Here is a 21685-nt window from a genome sequence, read left to right on the forward strand (position 1 = left end):
TGCTGGAGATGATCAATTGCTTTTCCAGGTGCATTAAAGAGGTCTGGCTCAAGAGATAATGCAGGCCACCAAAGAGACAGCAGATCATTTGTTAAAATAATACTTGTATTTTCAGACTACAACGGTTGTATACGAAAAGGTTTGCCAAATCTGTTATCCATGAATCTCAGGTTCATTGTGGTTACTAGCCCATTCACCACTTGACCAGCTACATATACCATTGCGAGTTGATCATAGTGCTCCCCCCACACCCCAATCCTAATATTACCTTCTATGACGTCCATATGTGAGAAAACCTGATAAAATCCTTGATTTTCCCCTAGGCCTTCAACTTAGAATCTGACCATGAAAGCTTTTCAGGACAGTGTCCAAATCAATATCTATGGGCAAGTGTTAAAGCGAGTCCCCAGCTGTGAAATGCTGTCTTTCACAACTTCAGTTTATCCAGCCATTTTCTAACAGTTACAATTCAGGGTCACGGGGGAGCCAGAGCCTATCCCGGCAAGCGACAGGCGCAAGGCGGGGTACACCCGGGGCAGGACACCAGTCCACCGCAGGGCAGACAGATACACTGACACAAATCCGCACACACTCACACCCGGACCAGTTCACCCAGAAGCCCGTGAACCTACCAGTATGTCTTTGGTCTATGGCAGGAAACCGGGGCACCCAGAGAAAACCCACACAAACACGGAGAGAACATACAAACCCCCACACAGACAGCACCCCAGGTCTGGACTCGAACCCGGGGCCCCAGCAGCCGTGAGGGAGGAGGGCTCACCAGTGCGCTACTTTGCCACCCCTACACACACACACACACACACATCGCTTAAGAAAAAAACAGAAAATTACATGTTTGAAAAGCAGGGAATAACCTATGAATACTGCATTTTCCTGTAAATGAAGTATAAAGAGATCTTATTAGTGGACACTTGAAGCTTGTACGGGCTCTTTATCAACAGAGCTGTGTTCAGAAACAACGTCTCCGTGGGCTCGATTGGGCCTTCTCTGCTCTGGCACCTGGATTCCTAGCCATTACAGGACTTTGGCCCTTGTTCCAAAACATTCAGTACAGAGCTGATCCTTTTAATTCCACTTTTTTTTTCATTTTACTCAAGCAAAGTGAAAATCACTTCAATAACTGAGGATTAGCAGGAGCACCGAACATTGGCATGGAATCTGGCATAAATTTGCCATCCTCTGGGCAAGAGGAGCCGAGACACATCTTATATTCCAGGATTAGAGTGCCACCTGGTGGCGACTTAACGGCATTTCAGACTAACATTTCAATTGAAAAGAGGATCACCAAGAAAGTAGGAATTTGCCCCCTTTTTCTCAGCCAAAAATGCATTTGAGCAACAAAGCAGAAAAGTTCAGTCTGACAGCATTGTCCTGTGAGAATTCGTTCCTTATAAAATGTGGTGCATTACACACTGGGTGACCCTTGTACATCTAATTTTGTACATTTCACTTAGAATAAATTAAACGTTCCAACATTAAATGCTGAGTAATAAATATAAAATTTTATTTGCACTTCATTAGTTAAAGAATGCCACAAGTTATAAATACCTCAAAAACATCTTAGAACATGCCAACAAAACCTGCTTTATATCGGGTTTAAAATGTTTAGTATCTCAATTTACAGTCTGAAACTTGCTATATTTATAATATGAGAAGAATACTTTAAATGCACTTCTGTAAAAGTTAACTTTATAAAGAGAAACAGTGAAAGGCTTACCTTTTCAATATTGGCATTAAACAAAATGCACAGAACAAAACTGGGTTTTCAAAGTGACACAGGTTATACCAAAGCACTTAATCTGTAAGTGCGGTACAGAGTTTTACTTTATACAGTTAGTCCAGACTCCACAAAGGAGAGCAGAGCATCACATTCAGTACACTGTAGTGTGTACATGTTTACATCAACACAGTTTTATAATCTACACACATGTAATCTTACACACTGTAAATTCAAAGCTTCTTTCTTTCACATACAAATTACTTTAATATTGTATATGCTTTACATTTTAAAATGTAACAATGCATTTTTTTCCTGTTCACATTTTTCATGTTGGGGTAGAGTGGCTGCACATGACTGGCTTGAACCTTTCAATTTGTTTACTGATGGTGTGACGTATGAAGAATAATATAATGACAGAACAAATCTCAAAGTCCCAGAAGGAATAGCCCCAGGTCTGATGCAAACGTATTGGTAAGCTTTGTTAAACTAGAAATGTTCTGTATTCATATCAATCCTGCTGATATATTATAATTTTTTAGTTCTATAAATGAGGAAGCACATAAGACACAGGTAGGCTGCCACAAAACCAAAATCACCAAGTTTCAAATTACCTTCATGTAAGAAACTCCTTTACCACTGGAAGTCACGCACAAGAAGTGCTTATCAGTCAAACATCAGTCTTATTATGCCATCAAACTATTTTAAAAGACTATTCTCTAAACTGAACTCTACAATGAGTTAATCAACGCAGATTTAATACTGTATGACTTTGATCGGTTTTACTTAAATTGCAGGAAACCTACAGAAAGAAAAATGTGTAGTTAAGTTGTAAAATCAAATTTGAAATTTTCTGATACGAACCCCAAAACGTTTTAGTATGGCCTTGACGTATATCCCTTTTCAATATGTCAATAAATATCACCATATATTCAGCTTAGTGTCCAAAATGGGGAATTCCAAAACATTGAGTGCATTTCCCAAACATTCTTCAGAATAATGTTTAGCCAAAATAAAGAAAAAGATTTATAAACTTAGCTGTAATATTCACCCACCTGCTATTGTATGCAAACATGTAATACTGTTGTCCTCTCAAAGGATAGGATCTCAAAAAAATCCTGACACAAAATAAACTATGTATTAGCGCTGCAAATAAGCACTACACATTACTAGTTAGCATGTAGTTTCTTATGCGATGCCCTCATACCTTGTCCAAACTAGTCTCAACTGATTGTAGTGCAAAACAGGGAAAAAAATGGAACCATTCATGCCAGCTTGCTCAGCAAATACCATTGTATTGTAAGGCAAAAAATAGTTTAAAACAAACTGAAAGCACTCCTGAAACCACAGAAAACATGTCAGTCAAATTTTCCCTTAAAACAAGACTGTCTCCGAGGGACTGAAAAGTACATTTACATTTAATTTATGTAAATACAGCATGTACTATAATGTACAGATTATCACTGACAGGTTGACTTTACAGATTAGGAATACCGCTGCCCGTCATAATACTGTGATTTTTCAAGGTTTAAGGCGACTAAGGTCATTGACTGAGAGAGAGGCTCTGCACCTGCATGTCTCCACTCTAGCAATTTACACTCACAGCTGCCAGTAGTTTGCTTAGCAGAAGTATTTTAAAATCCTGAACTAAACCTCTCCAGAAATTGCTTCTCTGGCTTACGAGACAGCGATATGGACATGCTCTCTAGCTTCCGATGGGTATAAACGATTTTTCTGAGCCACACAGCAGTTAAGAATGGGAAGGCATTCGTGGGATCTCAGAGCCACTGTGTAACTAACCGTGAGGTAGAGAGCAGGGCTAAGGTATGTGCTTGCGTAGGTATCGTTGTATTGCGTCTCGTACGGTATGAAAACGAAAGAAAGAACTTCAGATAAACGGATTCGCCCCCTCAACGCTCTCCCAGCCCGGTCTTTTCTGCCCACGCCCGGCAGGAACGGTTCACAGCTCGACTGTGGAACAGACACATGGGCGACGAAGGCCTCAGCAGCACCTCAGATTGGGGCGAGGTGGGGGTAGCTCAGGGGGAACTTCGGGTTCAGGCTGCAGGGACAGGATGCTGTTCGACAGCTCCCGGTTCGGAATTTCTAGAGGCAACTGCAACACAAAATATACATGGTTACCGTGGGTAAAAGAAACAGCCCCGCAAGACAGTTACAATTCGTAAGCTAGTTCAAGTTCAGCAGTACAAATAAAGGCTTAACAAAACAGTTTACACAATATTTATTCACATCACCCTGTTTTTGCCTAGGAAACCTGTGACTTTCCAGGTGAAATCCTATCACAATGAAATCCTGATTCTTTCCAGTTGAAGTGCTGGCATTGATTCCTGACGTACAGTACCCTCTCGACATCTGCACTGTTAACATGCACCGATTTGCGATTCGGTCTGGCCGACTAGGTTTTGTAAGGAAGAACAGCAGAGTGGAATAAAACCGCGTTGAAGGCTGTCACGCACAACTTTCAAATTACCCACGCAACAGACTACGATCATGAGACTAGCTGGTAAATGAGCCTCTTTCATGCCTCCTGCCCCAGTACTCACTGCCCAGCATCCACATCTCAGCTTGGTCTTGCTTCTGTATTGAACTAACGCTCTGGATTCTCTGTCAGCAGTGTGGGGAATGACAGGAGACGCCTTTACAGGCTCATGTACAGTATTATTGCCTGGCACCATAATTCCACATTTGTTGGACAACATCACTCTGCTTATAATTTTTGTATTTATCCTCCTACCTGCAAGTGTCTCAACATTTCAGCAGAGTTTTAATTAACCACAAATCTAGAGCATTTAAACAGATTTACAGTCCTGTTGTGAACTCTAGAACAAAGATGTCACTACAGAAGAAATGTTTACACAGTCATTTTCCTGCTCAGAAAAAGAAAGCTGAGTCACATAAAATAGCAGAGGATATGAAATCAAAATACATTATGCAAACTCTTATCCATGAGTATTTTCAAAATTCGTTTTTTTTTATTAATTGATGTGGCTTTTAAAGAGTAAACAGAACATGCCGTCCCTAAATAAGTGGCCTATTCTTACAGGGCAGTACATAACGTACAACAATGTGACCACTGTAAATCTTTAGTAAGGGCAGACTTTGTCCCTAGAATAATTAAAAACAACAATTACAAACACACTTTTGGAAATCATTTAGGGTTTTAAACAGATGTCTGGAAAAAAAAAGTCTCAAATACTTCTAAAAATAAGGTACTATGGTCACACATATTAATACAAAGCCTTCTGTGAGGCAAAACTGCTGTTGGGTTGTGATCACTCCATCTGACTGACACGGAGCGTGAACCACTTCACTAATGACAGAAATTCTCTTGATATTCACAGAAAAGATCTTTCATCTCACAATGCATCAATCACACACCAAAGGGAGGAAGGAACAGTAACTCCTGTAGCTTATATATAGAGTGAGCACACAATTCTAACCGAAGTATCCAAAGCTGAAAGCAGTTTCCATAATGCCCACAAGGTAACTGTGACAGACAACATCCTCCTTCGCAGCACCAGCTTGGCTGCTAGCTACTGAAAACATGAAATGTTTGTAGGCAGCCATTCCCAAATGTCAAGCAGCTCCTTTGTAGCCTACGTGTAAAATTCCACTACGTCGAGGTGTCGAGGCAACTGTGAAAATGAAGCTGAGACTGAAACACAAGAATTAGGCTACTAGTATACAGACCTTGTTTAGAATGTCATCAACGAGTTTTAGAAATATCTCGTCGACGTTGTAATTATCCTTGGCACTTGCTTCACAAAATCGCATTCCAGATATCCGCTGAGCAAACTGCAAAAGAAAAATTAACATTGTTTCAGAATCATAATGGCAGCTAAAATCTAAAAATGTACCAACCTGCATACAAACGCCCACTGACAATGCATTTGCACATTGCTGCAAGTCACTCCAAAAATCTAGCCTTCACTTGTCAGCTGCTGTATACAAAACACTCTGTTACATGAGGACAGACCCGTCATATGCACAACATTAGCTCTATTATAGTAATTACTTGCATAAATGTACTATAGCAAACCTGTAACAGAGTATATTGAGAAAAATACAGGAACACAGGTCATGTTCACGGAAATCATTTAAAAACAGGAGTGTAAGCAAACACTGCAAAGGTTGTAAAAAACAATTCAATAACACTGATCAAATTCAGGACCAGGCAAATTTCTTAACAGTTTACTCATTTAATGGACTTTCCTACATCAGTCAAATTTCGCAGGCAGGCAAATTTCGCAGGCAGTACCGTTTGGCCTGTACCCAGCAGATGGGGGGTTTAGATGCACAGGGTTTTTAGTTAATAACATGAGTTATGCAACTCATTTGTCATCAACCAGTTTGGGGTAGTTTTGATATTTTACTGACCAAAAGATCCTGATTGCACCCAGACAGCCCACAAAGCGTGCCAAGTCCTTCCCCAACAAACACTGCTTTGAAGCTGAATGTCCTTATATGCACTGTCCATCTCCTCAAAAACAGCCTGAAACAGCTTATACTTGAAGGCCGGTCAAAAAAGAAACTTGCCTTCCTTCACCACAGTCATCACATTTATCAGCTTAAAGCCAGAGACCTTGGCACAGATTCTCTCGATAATAGAATTAAAATTTCCCGAGGAGTGGCCAATTTGATCCTTGCTTCTTACAAGGCCCTCCTGTTTCCTGACCACTGTCAATGGTCACAGAACACATCTCTCTGAACCAGAGCACTCCAGTATAAAAAGTGGCATTTAACAAAGGGAATTGAAGGCATTCATAATATACACAAAAGGCTGTGGGGTCTGGAATAAGGCGCTGAGCCATGCTGCTGAAGCTGATGCCCAGGCTTCTTTAACAGCTGGATAAAACCCCTGGATCAATTAGCTATTAAAAACTATGAGCTCGTTCTGCATGTCCCCCCCAAGTGAAAAGACATTAAAGATTAATTAATTTCTGCATTATTCTTCATTAAATATGAATGTCTTCCTCATTTAAATGGCTTAATGCACCCATATCCGATACTGAAACAGAAACGGAAGGAAACAATAGAACAGGGGTCACAGGAAAGTGGCATGTAGTCTAGCTGAACAGGCGTTTTGATTGTATTCTGTATGACTGGTCTAACATTCATTAGGCTCAGTCAATATTCATTCTGTCCAAGCAAGTGCACTTGAACCTTGTCAGGCAAGTTCCCTTTATGTCCTGAAATCTGCCTAAAGAAGTGAAACTTCAGAGGTGCCTTGTCAATGGATAGCAGCTGTCTGAGGAAGAACTTCTCTTTTTCAAAAGGAACCCTTAGCAGTGGCTTCATCAGCTCTCCACCACTTCAGCTGTGGCACTGTTTGTTTTAAGGGCATACTGACTGAGTTCCAGAGTCCCTCTTCACCTGCCAATTTAAAAGAGCCTTTTCTGATTTATTTTCTGCTGTGTTTTACTTACGCTGTTTCTTAAGTAATGTAACTTAAAGGCACCAAAGTGCCTTTCAGAATAAAATACAAGGACAATAATTTAAATCACATCATTATCACATCACATGAATATTCAACTCCCAACTCTTAATTCCTCAGATTCCCAAATTGAGGAGTTGCAATGTAGGGTGTGTTGGATTTTTTTTCTTTCAATGTTAGTAAAACACAGAAACAGCACACTTAAAAAGGCACTTCAATGAGTCCTCACTGGAAAAGTATTCCGGCTTTATAATTCTAGCATCAGACAAAGAGAATATTTCGCTCCACTACAACCTGTGTGAAGTTAGACTCTGTAACCTATTTTATCCTCTCTTGCTGGTGATGAAGAAACAGTATTTTACAGAAAGATAAAAGTGTTTCTGTAAAATACTGTTTATAATGAGCAGATTGAAATTAAAATGAAATTCTTAATGCACCAACAATTCAGCCCATAGAGTGAAACAGGAAATGTGTGATCTTACAGAAGTTAGCTGTGCTTTGGGTCGGGCATCTCAAGCCCCGGACCCGCAGAGCCCCAGCCCAGTAAGTCTTATAAATCAGCCTAAGTCACACCTTTCTAAGGAATGGGAAAACTTGTTAGATCCTGATTCATGACACAAGCCATAGTCTCAATTATGGCAGCTCTGTCTCTCGAGGGCCGACAATTTCTAAATGACACAAACCGCCCGTGATGAACTACAGGTGAATGGTCGCAGGTGACGAGCCGAGACTTGAACGAAGCACAGAGATGCCAAAATAGGTATGTATATCACACAACTAACTGGCGAAAAAAGAAACGGGTGACTTGCTGGTTTCCCACACCTGCTGGCTTGTTGCTCTCCAGGGGCTCTGGACCACACAATGAATCCCAACGGGACCGATACAAAAACTGAAGCACTTAATGGAAGAAAGTGGGATAGTGGACACACGTTATCTAGGCTGAAGTAGCTCCAGTAGGGAGCTGCGTCAGCATGCGTAGGCTGCAAAGGAACAGATAACGGGTTTATTCCCTGCTGAAAGGAGAGGAAAGTTAGCGTGACACCCAAAGAAGGCTCCACAGCCAGAATGTTGCGTTTCTTTTCTTCTCTTTTTAGCATGGAACAAACCTTTACTTGTTCCCATGTTATCTAATCTTCCCCGGCTGGCTGCAGATCTCTCTGGGCCCTTTGCCACCTACCTTCTCCCCTTGCTGTCGTGAGATCACTCTGTCCGTCTCGCAATCCAGCTTGTTCCCAACAAGTAACAGCTCTGCGTCTTCCGAAGCGTACTGTATGAGGAAAGGCCAGATCATGTTTGGAAGACGTTAGACATGATCTACAAACCTACTGATATTCCTTTTCTGTGCTATTTTTTTAAAAGGTCTTTATGTAATACTGATTCACGGACAGATAACGGATTAATGTCACTGCCTGTTTTGACAGGTCAGTGTGACGTCAATCAGGACAATAACAAATGCTGATTCTTATTTTACTTATTTTATTTGTATTCATTCATTCATCTTGGATTTAAAGGAAAAGGGGGAGGTATGGGTTGATCACGGCACAATAACAAGCTTGCACAAAATATGAAGGTAAATTTAATCTGGCTTCAAAACATGAGGAACGTCTGCAAAGCAAGAGATCCTCACACTACAAGAAAATAAGGTCATTCCACGTGATATCAATATGATTTTAGCATGACTATCTAAAATTTATCTAAAACTATCTACAGACACAATCTTGGTGCCATTTTAAAGCCCTTGTGTCTCTGCAGATGGTCCCTGAGGTTTGTTGGGAACTAATCTTTCAAATCATAAGAACACAGACGAATCTTATTAAAGGATTTTTTTGGTGTAATGTTCTACAGACTCTATGTATGCGCACAGTTACAAATGCAATGTGATTTTGTGTAATAAATTGTTCATCTATTACCTAGAACCAAAATGTGCCCTTGGACAAAAGGGCTGCTATCCAGAATATGTTCTTTAGGATTTTTTGAGAGATCATATCATCATTTATGTTGTATGATTGTGGTATATTTGTGAGACTTTAGCCCTTTAATCTTCTCATATATGGTGCTACTGTAAAAACGTCTGCAAATGTCAAAACAGTCAGAAATCAGGCTGCTGTCACATGGAATGGCCCTACACTAAGGGGATTTGAAAGTATAATCAAATTGATGTAGTGTAGATTATTTTCCATTAGGACTTCGAGATTCAGAAGTTAAATAAAAGGGTCTCTAGTCTGTGACGATTTATATTAAGCCTGAAATGTAAGTTTTGGTCAAATCCCCGTCACACTTTTCCTGTCACAAACCATCTCGTTTCATAAATCAAATATGACACAGATACGAAAAGGAAAATGGCTCAAGTCACTATAATATTACATGTTAAAGCTAAGTCTAGTTGAAGAATACGCGCTTTGGAATACTTCTTTGATTTTGTTTTCTACATTGTTGTACCTTGTCAATCATTTTCATCCATTTGGGCAAGTCTTCAAAGGTCTCCTCCTTAGTGATGTCGTATACTAATACTATTCCCTTGGCACCTCTGTAGTAGGCAGAGGTAATGCTGTTGAACCTCTCTTGACCAGCTGTGTCCCTACACAGATGAAGCATTTGTTATTGCCAGTTGCCATCAGCTGGCATTCTTCACAGATCAAACACGCAAAAACACACGAGGTTGGTGAATTTCTAGAAAGGAAATCATTGTATTATATTATTAATTTCATTAGCCTGGAAACATGGTGATACAGGCAGACGTAGTTCAAGGAGGTAGCTGCGTCTGCATGCGTAGGCTGCAAAGGAACAAGTAAGAGTTTATTCCCTGCTGGAAAGAGAAGAAGGCTCCACAGCCGAAACATTGCATTTTCTCTCTTCTCTTTTCAGCATGGAATAAACCTTTACTTGTACCGATACAGGTAGACTACTGACAAAAAAACAATCAACTATCAAGAGGTTTTCTGAATGAGATTTAGAAGTCACAGTGGCACTCAAGACTACATTAGAATAAAAAAAAAACGTTTAAGAACTATTTAAAGTGTTTCAAGGGACTAATATGTAGATTGTTACAACATGAGAATGAGCTTTAAAAAAGGCTGCGAAGTTTCCCACGAGTCTCAAACTGAATAAACTTCGAACTTCTGGGTTCAAACCCACCAGGTCATGCCAGGGCTGACATTGCCAAAGGCTCAGCCCCGCAGGGGGTGGGGCTGAGATCGGTTGGCCAGGTCTGCAATCCTGGGCAGGATGTAGTGAAATCAGTGCGGAATGTGTCTCTCTGCCAACCGGCACTGAACATCCTGTACGTTACTGTGGAGCCCATAACATGGATGTCCCAAATGGCAGGTGGTTTGGAAGAGACTGTCAGCTCATCATCATGGTTCCCATGAGGGTGCAGACATACTTCATCATTTATAAAATGGCAGCCTATTTGGGATAACTAAACTAGCTTAAATATAGCCAGGCTACAGAACAGAGAGAATAAAACGCATATAATGACTTGAAACTGTTGCTTCAGCTTTGAGACTTTGAGCAAAATTTTAAATAACTTTAATTACCTGTTGTAGACACTTTCACAAGCGAGCCCTGAACTCTGTTACATGACTCTTCCCTAGAGCCATGCAGACGGTGAATGGAGACGTCACATGGATATCTAAAGCTAGGACACTGATGCAGCCAAGGATGAGGGTGTTAAGTTGGACGAGAGGAAGACAAACAAATGTGCTGGAGTCCTGCCAGGGTGGAGTTAGTGAGCCAGAGTCAGTTCACAAATTATTATAGCAAGCAAACACAAACCACTGAGCACAGCCACTCCAGGAGTACCATGCAGTACAAGCCCAACGCGATGCGAATGTTGCAACGAACACAGATAAAAACTGCTCAAAATCCATTGCTCTGCTTTTCCTGCTAAAGTACAGGAAATAGAAAACAACTGCCTTCAGATCTTCTAGCTACGACGCACGAACTTTCTGTCTTGAGATCCAGGCATCACGCTTCAATCTGTGATGCAGGCCGAGGATGTCGTCTGAATTTTTCAATTTTCAATTTCAGCCCCAAGAGTTCTAAGAAGAGTTCTTGCTCTTAATCTGCATGCAAGTTTACTTTCTAAGTGGATTAGCTGGAAGTGTTTCTTTTATATACAGTAAAGAAAATGTTGGTGTACATCACGATTTTTCAACCTTTACAAATTAAGTTGAAATAACATATGGAAAGGGATACTGAATAGACAAATAGCGTAACTAAAAATAATTCCACATTTCTGCAAATGTACAATGTTCAAACCGATTCATAGACTAAAAATATTGAGCCTCAAAAGAATTATAACTCATAACTGCAACACGTTCACGAATCGTTCACTGTTTGTTGAATTGCCTTGACACAGATAAATCCATCTTGCTCATACTGTACAGTATCTGTGGTCAACAGGTCGATGAACGGGGAGTTTACTGTGAAAGGTCACAGGTTCGTAATGTGTGTGATCCCTGCTGTAAGAAACACAAGCCTGTGATACGCAGTATACTTTGATGTTGTCTCGTGGAATTTGGTCCTATTCCTTTTTCCTTTTGTAGACCCTGAACGGGCAGGTGCCTGTTCACCAGCCTGGGCGCCAGAAATGCTACACACTGTCCACTCCCACTGCACCGATTGTCAATACGGCTCATGTCTGGCGTATGGGGTACCCACATCATAACTGTCCTGTTCTCATCTTGTAAGACACAGTGGCCTTCTCTCTGCAGGCGCACTGCCCTGCTGGAATGCTGTCATGTCAGGATAAGATAAGATAAGATCACTTTATTGGCCATATACAATTTCTTGTATTAGGAATTTGTCTTTTCGCATACCCCAGCTTTCTCTCCATGAGACACACAAACACACAGACAGGGAGAGAGAAGCTTGGCGTCAGCCATTTATACAGCACCCCTGGAGCAGTTGGGGTTAGGGGCCTTGCTAAGGGGCCCAATGGAGTAGGATTCCTCTGCCGGCTGCGGGATTCAAACCAGCAACCTTTGAGCCACAGGCACAGATCCTCAGCCTCAGCTCCGCCCGGATGAGCCTACAAGAAGGGCAGCACTGGAGGTCCAGGTGGTGAATGGAGCACCGCTCAGGCAGGATGACACCTGTCGCTCCAGGTGAAGTTCCAGAGAAACTAGACGCTCTGGTGCAGCACACTACATTCGGACATCTCCTTTGATTTGGAGAAAGGAGACCTGTGTCTCCAGGACTGCTGTCTATCACTGTGGGCTGTGTTTGACTGTAGTGCTTGGCCAGGTTAGTGCGTTTAAGTCAGCCTCCAACATGGCACAAAGATACAGCTCTCTTGTGAAGCGGGGGATATTGGTTCCTATCTGCATTCTTCTTTCTTTTCTCCAGGTTTGACATTGCAAGGGTTAAATCACCTCACCGCCTGAGTCCAATCCTTTCTCTCACTAACGAGGTGATTTAGTGCTGATGCAACAAAATCACTGGAGTGTAACAGTCAGTCATGAGTGATTAATTAATCAAAACGACTCTAAAACTTTTGATCAATACGGAAAGTTTTTTTTAAAAAAACTACCTTTTTAAAATGTATGCACAGAGTCTTCAAATTTTTCTGATGCGTGGCATACGCTGAAAATAAATGCTGTAAATAAAAATAACTGATGCAAGAGCATGGATGAATATGGTGTCTGTGGCAGAGTTCCCAGGCAATGTTAGAAGAAAAGACGTACCTCAAATAGCGACTCATTTGACTTCTGAGTAAAATGTGGCCATATGATTTGGTTGAATAAAACACAGCCCAAGTTTTGTCTAGCTAAAAAAACACTGTATTTGTCCTGTGTCAAGAAGCTCAGTCTTCCTCACAGTCTTTACAACAGGACAACAAATACAAGACAAGCATCAAACACGATGACCACAGAGAAAAATAAGTGCTCTTCATTGGTCGTGACTATTTATAACATCAATTTCTGAAGAAATTACATTACAAATCCAGGAAGTGTGACCTTGAGGAGCTGAACAGCTTCTGCATGGATAAGAGGAGGAATTTCATCCCTGCGATGGCTGAAACCCTTCAGTAGTTCAGACGTCCCCAGTGAAGACGGAAAAGCAATTAACACTGTGTTTTCGAAACACGATTCTGGTGTTTAGGTGAGCAGAACTGGGGAAAGGCTAGGGCTTCCTGGACCCCAGAACACCAGCGTACAAAAAAAAAGTCATTATGCGAAAGGATCTGTTCGTGTGGTCTGGGATTCCTGGATGAGCAGAGGAGCAGGAAGCTGTGCCAATCCGAAACGAGTGTGCAGGAATACTGTCAGCAAAGAAGCTGCTTTACATAGAGCTTCACAGGGCTAATGGAGGACCAAGGGCAAGCAACTGTTTGGAAGGGACACTGGAAACATGAGGCTCATGCTCAGGTGTCTGGAGGTAAGGAAGGGTAGGGTTGTCCTCCGCCCAAGCTTTTGTTACCAATGTGGACACATTTGCATATTGTTTATTTCTATAATGTGACAACCAAATAGCCATCATAACGTCTCATTTACTGAACTCTTTCGCTCAATGGCCCCGTTTGGCCCCGTTTGGCCCCAGGAGATTTTCCCCAAACAGAAGCCAGCAAGAGCAGATCAGAAAAATCACAGTGTACTACTTTTTTTGTGACGGAGAAGAATCCGAAAAAGAGAAAATACTTCTACTGCAGAGCAAAAGAGATTTTCATACGGTCTAACGGGGTCTTTTTTATTTAACTATAGACGATGTAAGCAGCTCCAAGCAGAACATGTCTTCTTACTGCACAATGACAATCACAGGCACATCATGGACACACCAAACATCAGGCAAATGAAAATGAAGTTTTGGAACAAACCCTGACACTAAAAACACTTAAGTTTGACAAGCAGCAATTAGTTTCAGAGAAAATGTTCACGTTAGTTTTCAGGAACAGTGTTAATTCAGCCACTGGTAAATTGCTAGTACGTTAAAAGCTCTATGTAGCTTCAAACCAGGGGTGACTAAGAGCAGAATGGCTCCGAATTACTTACCAGATCTGTAACCTGATTTTCTTTCCTCTTAGCTCTACTGTTTTGATTTTAAAATCAACTCCTATAAACAACAACAAAAAAAGACGCAGGAAGGGAAGGCAGAAAAGGAATGGTAAGAAAACAATCGCAGTGAAATCAAATCCGAGCTAGAAAAGGTGAACATACAGTTACAGAAACACAGGTCAAATCAGAGTGTATTTTAAATAAGAAAAATACTGACAAAAAAATATAAAGGGAAGAAGGTGAGGAAGACACTGGATGATATAGGACTCTACATTCACTAGGACATAACTGCTCTTAAATTGAAAGATATTACATAGTAAATTCAGCATTGCATCCTTGCTGGGAAGACAATTGGTAATCGATGCCCTTGCATAGTAAATATGCAATACTGATCAGCTTTTCCCTGTTCCTGCCCACATCGGACCATCTGAAGAGCTGAGCAGTGTCACAGATCTGTCTAGTGTCATTCTTGGTTAGGCTTCATAGTAAACAGATAATGTACATTTACACCCAGAATTTCATCTCTGCAAATGCTTAAAATTACAATTTAACATCTTTCAAATTATGGGCAACTTAAAATTCCAGTCCTGTACCAAAGTCTCCCAGTGAACACAGAGGCATATGGCTACCTGCTGTAGAGCAGGTTACAACAGTGGACACAAATCTATCAGAATATCAGGAAAGCCTAATGGCATATGTGCCATATGTGCAAGGCTATTTTATAATTGACACTGATTCGTTAGCACAAAAAAGTGAAAAACAGACTGTGTGAGGAAATTTAAAGATGCACTCAGATCTGCAAAGCTGACTTTTGCAAATCACATTGTCCTCCTCATTTGTCTCCTCAGCTGGTCTCAACCATGCTACTGTCCACCTCAAGACTTGCCTGCTGTGGACCAGACTGTGTGACTGAAGGAATTAAGTAGAATGAACTTATAAAGACACAGGTCACTGTGTAATTCAGTTATAAGGCTGGTTTATTATCAATAGCATGGAAAACTATAATCTAAAGGGTTACTGTGTTCTGTTAATCAGGCAAATTATTTTTTAAACTCAACGAATTCTCAGTAGTTACTAAAAGAAGATAAAGGCCTCACAAATGATATTTCTTCCACGGCCGAAACATTGTTTTTTTCTTCTCTTTTCAGCATGGAATTAACCTATTACGTGTTCCATTATAAAACTAGGACTGGTTTGTGATGAAACAAAAAAAACAACTTTGGCACATATAGACAGAAGATGCGATATAAAGAACTAAAAAAGAATAGCATCTCTTCATTTTAATAGAGTACTTTGTGCAAAGTAATATACAAACTACCAAGAAAGAACTTTACAAGCTCAATAAAAGAAAGAATTCATGATTTTTTTCCAGGAATTCTTCAAGACATTATGAATTGTTATAAAGGTACAAATGCAGATAAATTGAAAATCAATTCTTCTATGCATTTCATGATAAGTATTAAATATCTTCCAGATTGGTATGAGGACAAGTAAAGTGGAAAGAGACAATATAGTTTAGGTTTTTTTTAGATCGGCAATTGTATACATAACCAGACTTCCAACAAAATAAAGAACGACTTAAAATTCACCTGTTAAGAGACATAGAAAAACATATGTACAATATTATTGAAATGTTTTGAAACACCCTGTATGGGATGGCTAACAGAAAGAACAACATTCTTCACTGTCGTCCCTGACCTCACTGGCACATTTGCAGAACTAATACCTTTTCTGCTCTTTCATATTGTGCCACTGACGCCGATGTCAAAGGCAGTTCAAGATGGCCTTTTTTCCTGATTGCTGTACAGCGGGGCAGGCTGTGTAGTGCATCAACTTGTGGCCCGTGCAGAACTGTTTTTTTTTCCCCTGAGCATAGTTTCCTCTAAGAATTGTTCAGCTTTTCAAGTGCAGAATTGACTCAGTCTTAAAGAACTGATTCAAATAAGAACCCTAACGTGATGTCACAGACAGCATACACACCCCTCGGCAGCTGAACAGTTTTTCTAAGACGGCAGAAGGCGTCACGCATACTAGACAAACTTCCTCAATCATGGCTGCAACCCATTTTTAAGGAGGAGACAGCTGGCTGTTAAACAGCTATATATGACAACACATCCATAGTATATGCCAGTATTCTCCTATATTCTAAGAGAACAGTAGGGCTTAATTACAACATTCCAGACAGATTGTAGCCCTGGCATTCCAAAGACACAAAGTCAATCCAGCATGTAGAGACGCACGGGCCTTATCTCTGGTGTTCAGTCGAAGCAACAACACCTCGGTATTCCCAGAATACCTCAGTGCTGAAAAACACACAGCCCTGACGCATACCCAGGAGTCTTGACCGTGCTGTCCGCAGACACTGCCATTTTAATCTCAGCTGTTAACGGGCCAGGCCGTTAGGGACAGCTGAAGCCCAGTTCAAAATAATGGCAGCCAGTTTTGCGAAGAACCTGCCTGTTCACCGGCCCCTCACAGCGGTCCCAGCTGCTGTCTCGTGAACACTCACATGGCCTCGTGTCGACAGCAGGCACTGGCGGCGTGCCTTGTCACAACCCCTCCACCACCTCCTGTCTCGCCAAGCAAGGAAACGTGTACCGTACCCTGCTCTGCTAGCTGATTCTAGTGTCCAAGTCTTGTGTTTGATAATGTGCTTCAAGGAAGACATGAACGACAACGAATCCTGAGGTTTCCTTAAGCTTTTCATGAGGGTTTTCCCAGAACCCTGCCAAATTCAGAACAGCAGTTCCCCTATCGTTAAACTTCCTCTAAAATAAGGAGATAAGATTCCTTTATTGGCCATATACAATTTCTTGTATGAGGAATTTGTCTTTTCGCATACCCCAGCTTGCTCTCCATGAGACACACAGACAGGGAGAGAAGCTTGGGGTCAGAGCGCAGGGTCAGTCATTTATATGGCGCCCCTGGAGCAGCTGGGGTGAAGGGCCTTGCTCAGGGGCTCAATGGAGTAGGATTCCTCTGTTGGCCGCGGGATTTGAACCGGCAACCTTCCAGCCACAGGCGCAGATCCTGAGCCACAGAGCCACTGCTCTGCCCCGATGTGCAGTCTCTACATCCTTTTGCTCTTTTCAAGCTCTGACTCACACTTTCCTCTCTGATTTCTTTCTCTGTATCTGTTAGTCAAGCCTATTTCTGAGCCTTGAGTGATTTAAACAACAGTATACGGTTTAAATATCACGTGATTTGAGTTATAAGCAAGACAACACCTAACGCATCAATAAATATAAGCACTCTAGGTTACCTCACTGCATAAAGTAGCTACAACTTGCTAATTTCTTAGCAAGACCAAATCTTCTCATCAAAAGAGGAGCAAATTTATTGCGACATCACACAAAATTTAACCTATTGTAAAAAGGGCGATTTATATCACCTCTCAGCCATTTTCGTCACTCTGCTGTAGTAGATCTTTGTGATTCTCAGTTATCTCAAAATAAGAATAGCTATAAACAGTTTAAATAAGTTGTCTGGCCTCAATCGTCTATCAAGAAGTTTTGAAAGGTCAGATTTGCTCTGTGCTGCTGGGACAACACCAAACTAAAGAGTAAACAGCACTATAAAAAATCATTACAGATATCAGAGCAGACCTGACGGTACAACACTTAATAAGACTTACTCGTGCTCAATCAAAGCCTACTGTTTGAGCAGGCCTTATTAACAATTAAATAACTGGGATTTGACATTAATCACGATGACTGAAACACTGAATTTACAAAAACACATTTCGGACAAGTTGTTACACTTGTTGTAACAGTTGAAAACATGAGACCTACAAAACTCTCAAATATTTTTTTTTTAAATACGAGTAATTATGATCACCAACAGCAGGGGAAAAAAAAACAAAACAAAATAAAATCGGGTTAAATTTACAATATGACGTGTGACACTTTCGTGAAGATTATTGATTACACTTCCTAAAAGCTAAGAGTGTATCGAAAAATGACCAAATCCGTACTGATTTGAGTGCACTACAGTCGGTTAAGTTAACCTTTTCCAAATCATGCTGCGGGCTCTTTCCCTATTTTAATTATTACCGGCCGGTAGCGACAACAGACACCGGGGGCTCCCATCGAGACGGCGAGAGGCGGTCATGCCCTCACCCACGGTGGACTTGCAGGCTTCGCAGAAGGTGTCGTCCGTGAATCTCTCCATCAGGCTGGTCTTGCCGACGCCGCGGGAGCCGATAATGATGACCTGCAGCTTGTAGTCGGCCGGCCGGGGCGGCATCTTCCTCCGGCGGGACTGGGCGCCGGTCAGAGCCGGGGACCCGCCGAGGAAGACCCCGGTGTGCGCCCCGCCGCCGCCGCCTCTCCGCTGGATGTCGTTCCTGGGATCCATCACCAATCCCTCATCGGGCGGCCCTGCTGTTCCGAGGAGCCGACTCAGAGCCCAAGGCGCAACTTTTTTTCCTTACTCGTTCTCGTCGCCTGAGAGTTGCCGAAACTTTTTTTTCCCCTCTCTCTCTCTCTCCTGTTCCCAGTTGTTGTCCTGCAGTCGGCAAAAGGAAACGGCGCCTTACGTCATAGGCCAGAAAGTCGGGATCGGGGGAGGAATACAAGGTTGGCGACTGCAAACGGGAGGGAAGGGGAAAAAAATGCTCCACCTGCAGGCAAGGAAGACCTGGATCAACGCGATATCTATCCTACTGCACGGCAAAGCAAACGGAGTTTCGCGTTTTCCTCCAAAAGTAGTGGGACTCTCAAGTCATAACAGTTCTTTTTTTTGTTCTATAGTCGAGAAATCTGGATGTGCGACGCATTTAACGTCAAAGACGAGTATATACGTGTCATAGTTGAATAATTCTCTGGGTAGACGTGGTTGTATTAGAACTAAGACATGTGTTGTGCTCGGCCCAGTCATAATTTATACTTGTACAGTATGTACCCACTGTAAAAATACTGGTCTGTGAGAAAATATCACCGTGTCAAAGTCAATATTTGGTTGCATATCCCCTTGAGACAATACCTGCATGAAATCTGAGACCTACTGTATCAAGCTCACCAAACTATGACTGTAATCATCTGAGATGCTTTGCTGCAGGCAGGCAGAGTTCTTAACTCGTCTTGGTGTGTTCTAACTTCAGTTTTTTTTTCTTCAGTACGTAAACGACTGGGTGGCACGATGGTGCAGTGGTTTGTCGCACTGGGGCCCCGCTTCAATTCCAGAGCGGGGCTCCTGTCTGCATACAGTTCGCATGTTCTCCCCATGTTTGCATGGGCTTCACCCCACACCACAGAGATGTGCTGGTAGCTTAACTGGCCCTGGTGTGTGTGTGTGTGTGTGTGTGTCTGCCCTTTGATGGACTGGCGTCCTGTCCACGGTGTACCGTGTCTTCCCCCCCTTGCTTGTGGCTCCAGCTCCTCCACGGTTTTGAACTGGAAGCAGTAGCTAGGAAATGGATGGATCCAAAGTGCTGCTCATTTGAATTTAAATCCGGAGATGGACTTTTCAACTGAGGCAGTTCTTAGCAGCTGTCCTGCGTGCTCAGGCCGTGACAGTACCTTCAACGAGCTTCAGGACCCGCTTCTGATTGCAAAGGAGGAGACAGGAGCGTTTTGGAACAAAGCTTTCGAGACCGATAAGACCAAGATAAACCTTTGGCAAGGAATGGGAAGATTCAAGAGTGGAGAAAGAAAATAACTTTGCAGGTACTCCAAACCACAGCACCTCACCTGCGAAGAAGGTAGGCAGAAAGGATTATTTTTGTACCCCTGGACCGTGAAGTCTGACCAAAAAATCTGGTGTTTCATTTCATTGGTAATGGTTGAAATGCAGCTACTGCGTATAGACTCAACTGATTTGATCAAAGTGTGCCATTCAAAGTACACTTGAAGTGCAATAAAACTAAATACATCAAAAACCACAGTCATTTCACAACTCCTATGAACAAAATGAACCAGAATTCTAGACTCATAACTATTCAGACATTGGCTCTTATAACACTGAGTTTGAAATCCATATCTGGAGGTGGCTATAATCTTCTAATCAAACAGTTGGACAAAGCTCTGTGCTAATTCCCCAAGGTCACAAGAAATAAAACAAATTGCATCTGCAATTACATATTTGAATATTGAAAACAAATATTTGGCACAACAGAATACAGAGTCGCAGACACAAGTGTTTGGGGAAAAATACATAGGAAAAACACGAAGTGATCTTTATTTGTTGCCATAACTGTTCTATTGAAATATATAGATTAAGGCCGAGATACAGCTTTATAATAAAACATCAAATGATGTAACACGCATGCACTGAAAAAGAAAAGTATAAAAAACAAGGCGGATTCTCCATAGTTTTTGCTGCAAAACTCCAAAACTCCTAAAAAGATGTGAAAAAGTATTGAGATGCCAATCATACTGTAGACAAATAACAAACTGTTGTGGAAAACACAAATAGAATCCAAAACAGTCTTCACTTTTCAATTGAATATAATAATGACTATAATACTATAATAACAGTAACTGATATAACCCTTGAGTACCACCTTCTGAGGTTCAGAATGGCATTCATTCAGATGTTTTTGTTGAACTGTAACTAATTGGGATTCCGCATTATGAGACTGTTTGATATAGAGTCATTCCCACCTGTGTCTGTTCATCATTGATGAATTGATCACCTTTGCTTCAACAGAAACAAGGGAACAAGCTCTTAATTAACAAGTTAAAGAGAATGTTCTACCTGCAGTAGTTTCCGTACAGTACAGTAGAAGCAGACGCTTACAGTCTGGTATTTTTGTAACCGGTAAAGGAAAAAATAATAAATCGTAAAAAAATAAATGTATCAGTTAAAGACATGAATGAAAACCTTTACATACAGGTGGGCCCCAGGATTAAGGGTTGGGAACTGCTGTTCCAGAAAATCTTACACAAGGATGGTTTTTCTCACTTGTGCCAGTAGATGTCAGCCGAACGTAAGTAAAGTGGTGAAGGAGCAAAGATTTTGTGGTTTACAGAGCAGAGCTCCATTAAACCTAGACTGAAAGAAAGTCTCCTGTTCTAAAAATGTTTCATAAAATATTCTGGCGTAATGCCACTTCAGCAATACTTGTATAATTTTCAAACGTAACAGATTTTTCCTTTAAATAAAAGATGCTCTTATCCGTTACTAAAAAGACATCACTGGTACCGACAAACGACATTCGTCCACAAAGTACTGACAAAGTCCCAACATGTAGTCTGATCAAAATCTGAAGTACTTTGTATAAAATTTTGCTATTCTTTCAGTTTTTTTTAAAAAAAGAAGCTATGCTATTTAGATCTATAATTCTATATATAACCTAATTCTTTTCAAAGCTGGGAGAGAGAACAAAAATCATGTTGATAAATCTTTCAGAAAATTAATCATATTATTGTTTACTTGAAAAGGAAGTTTGTGATTTATTCTCTGAAGAATAAAATACAATGGACAAACTACACTTCATGTTGACTTTCACTGAGTTTTTTTACTTCTGATATTCAGAAACCGGAAACTTTAAACCAC

The 21685-nt window shown here is 41.2% G+C and overlaps 1 protein-coding gene across 2 annotated transcripts; it reads right to left on the reverse strand.

Annotated features, from left to right (window-relative positions):
* Positions 1-1501: 1501 nt before the first annotated feature.
* rab12 (RAB12, member RAS oncogene family) lies at positions 1502-18769 on the reverse strand. 2 transcript variants are annotated; one of them, XM_088642095.1, is made up of 6 exons: positions 18241-18769; positions 14186-14246; positions 9633-9771; positions 8371-8460; positions 5450-5554; positions 1502-3854 (listed from the first exon to the last, which is right to left on the reverse strand). In XM_088642095.1, the coding sequence occupies exons 1-6, from the start codon at positions 18542-18544 to the stop codon at positions 3741-3743; spliced, it is 813 nt and encodes a 270-aa protein (XP_088498221.1). In that variant the 5' UTR covers positions 18545-18769; the 3' UTR covers positions 1502-3740. The 2 variants fall into 2 exon arrangements, with proteins under 2 accessions (XP_088498221.1, XP_088498222.1); XM_088642096.1 differs by having other exon boundaries at positions 18307-18761.
* Between the last annotated feature and the right edge of the window lie 2916 nt (positions 18770-21685).

The sequence above is a fragment of the Lepisosteus platostomus genome, chromosome 8, assembly GCF_059453375.1.
Source record: "Lepisosteus platostomus isolate fLepPlt1 chromosome 8, fLepPlt1.hap1, whole genome shotgun sequence".
NCBI classification, from domain to species: domain Eukaryota; kingdom Metazoa; phylum Chordata; class Actinopteri; order Semionotiformes; family Lepisosteidae; genus Lepisosteus; species Lepisosteus platostomus.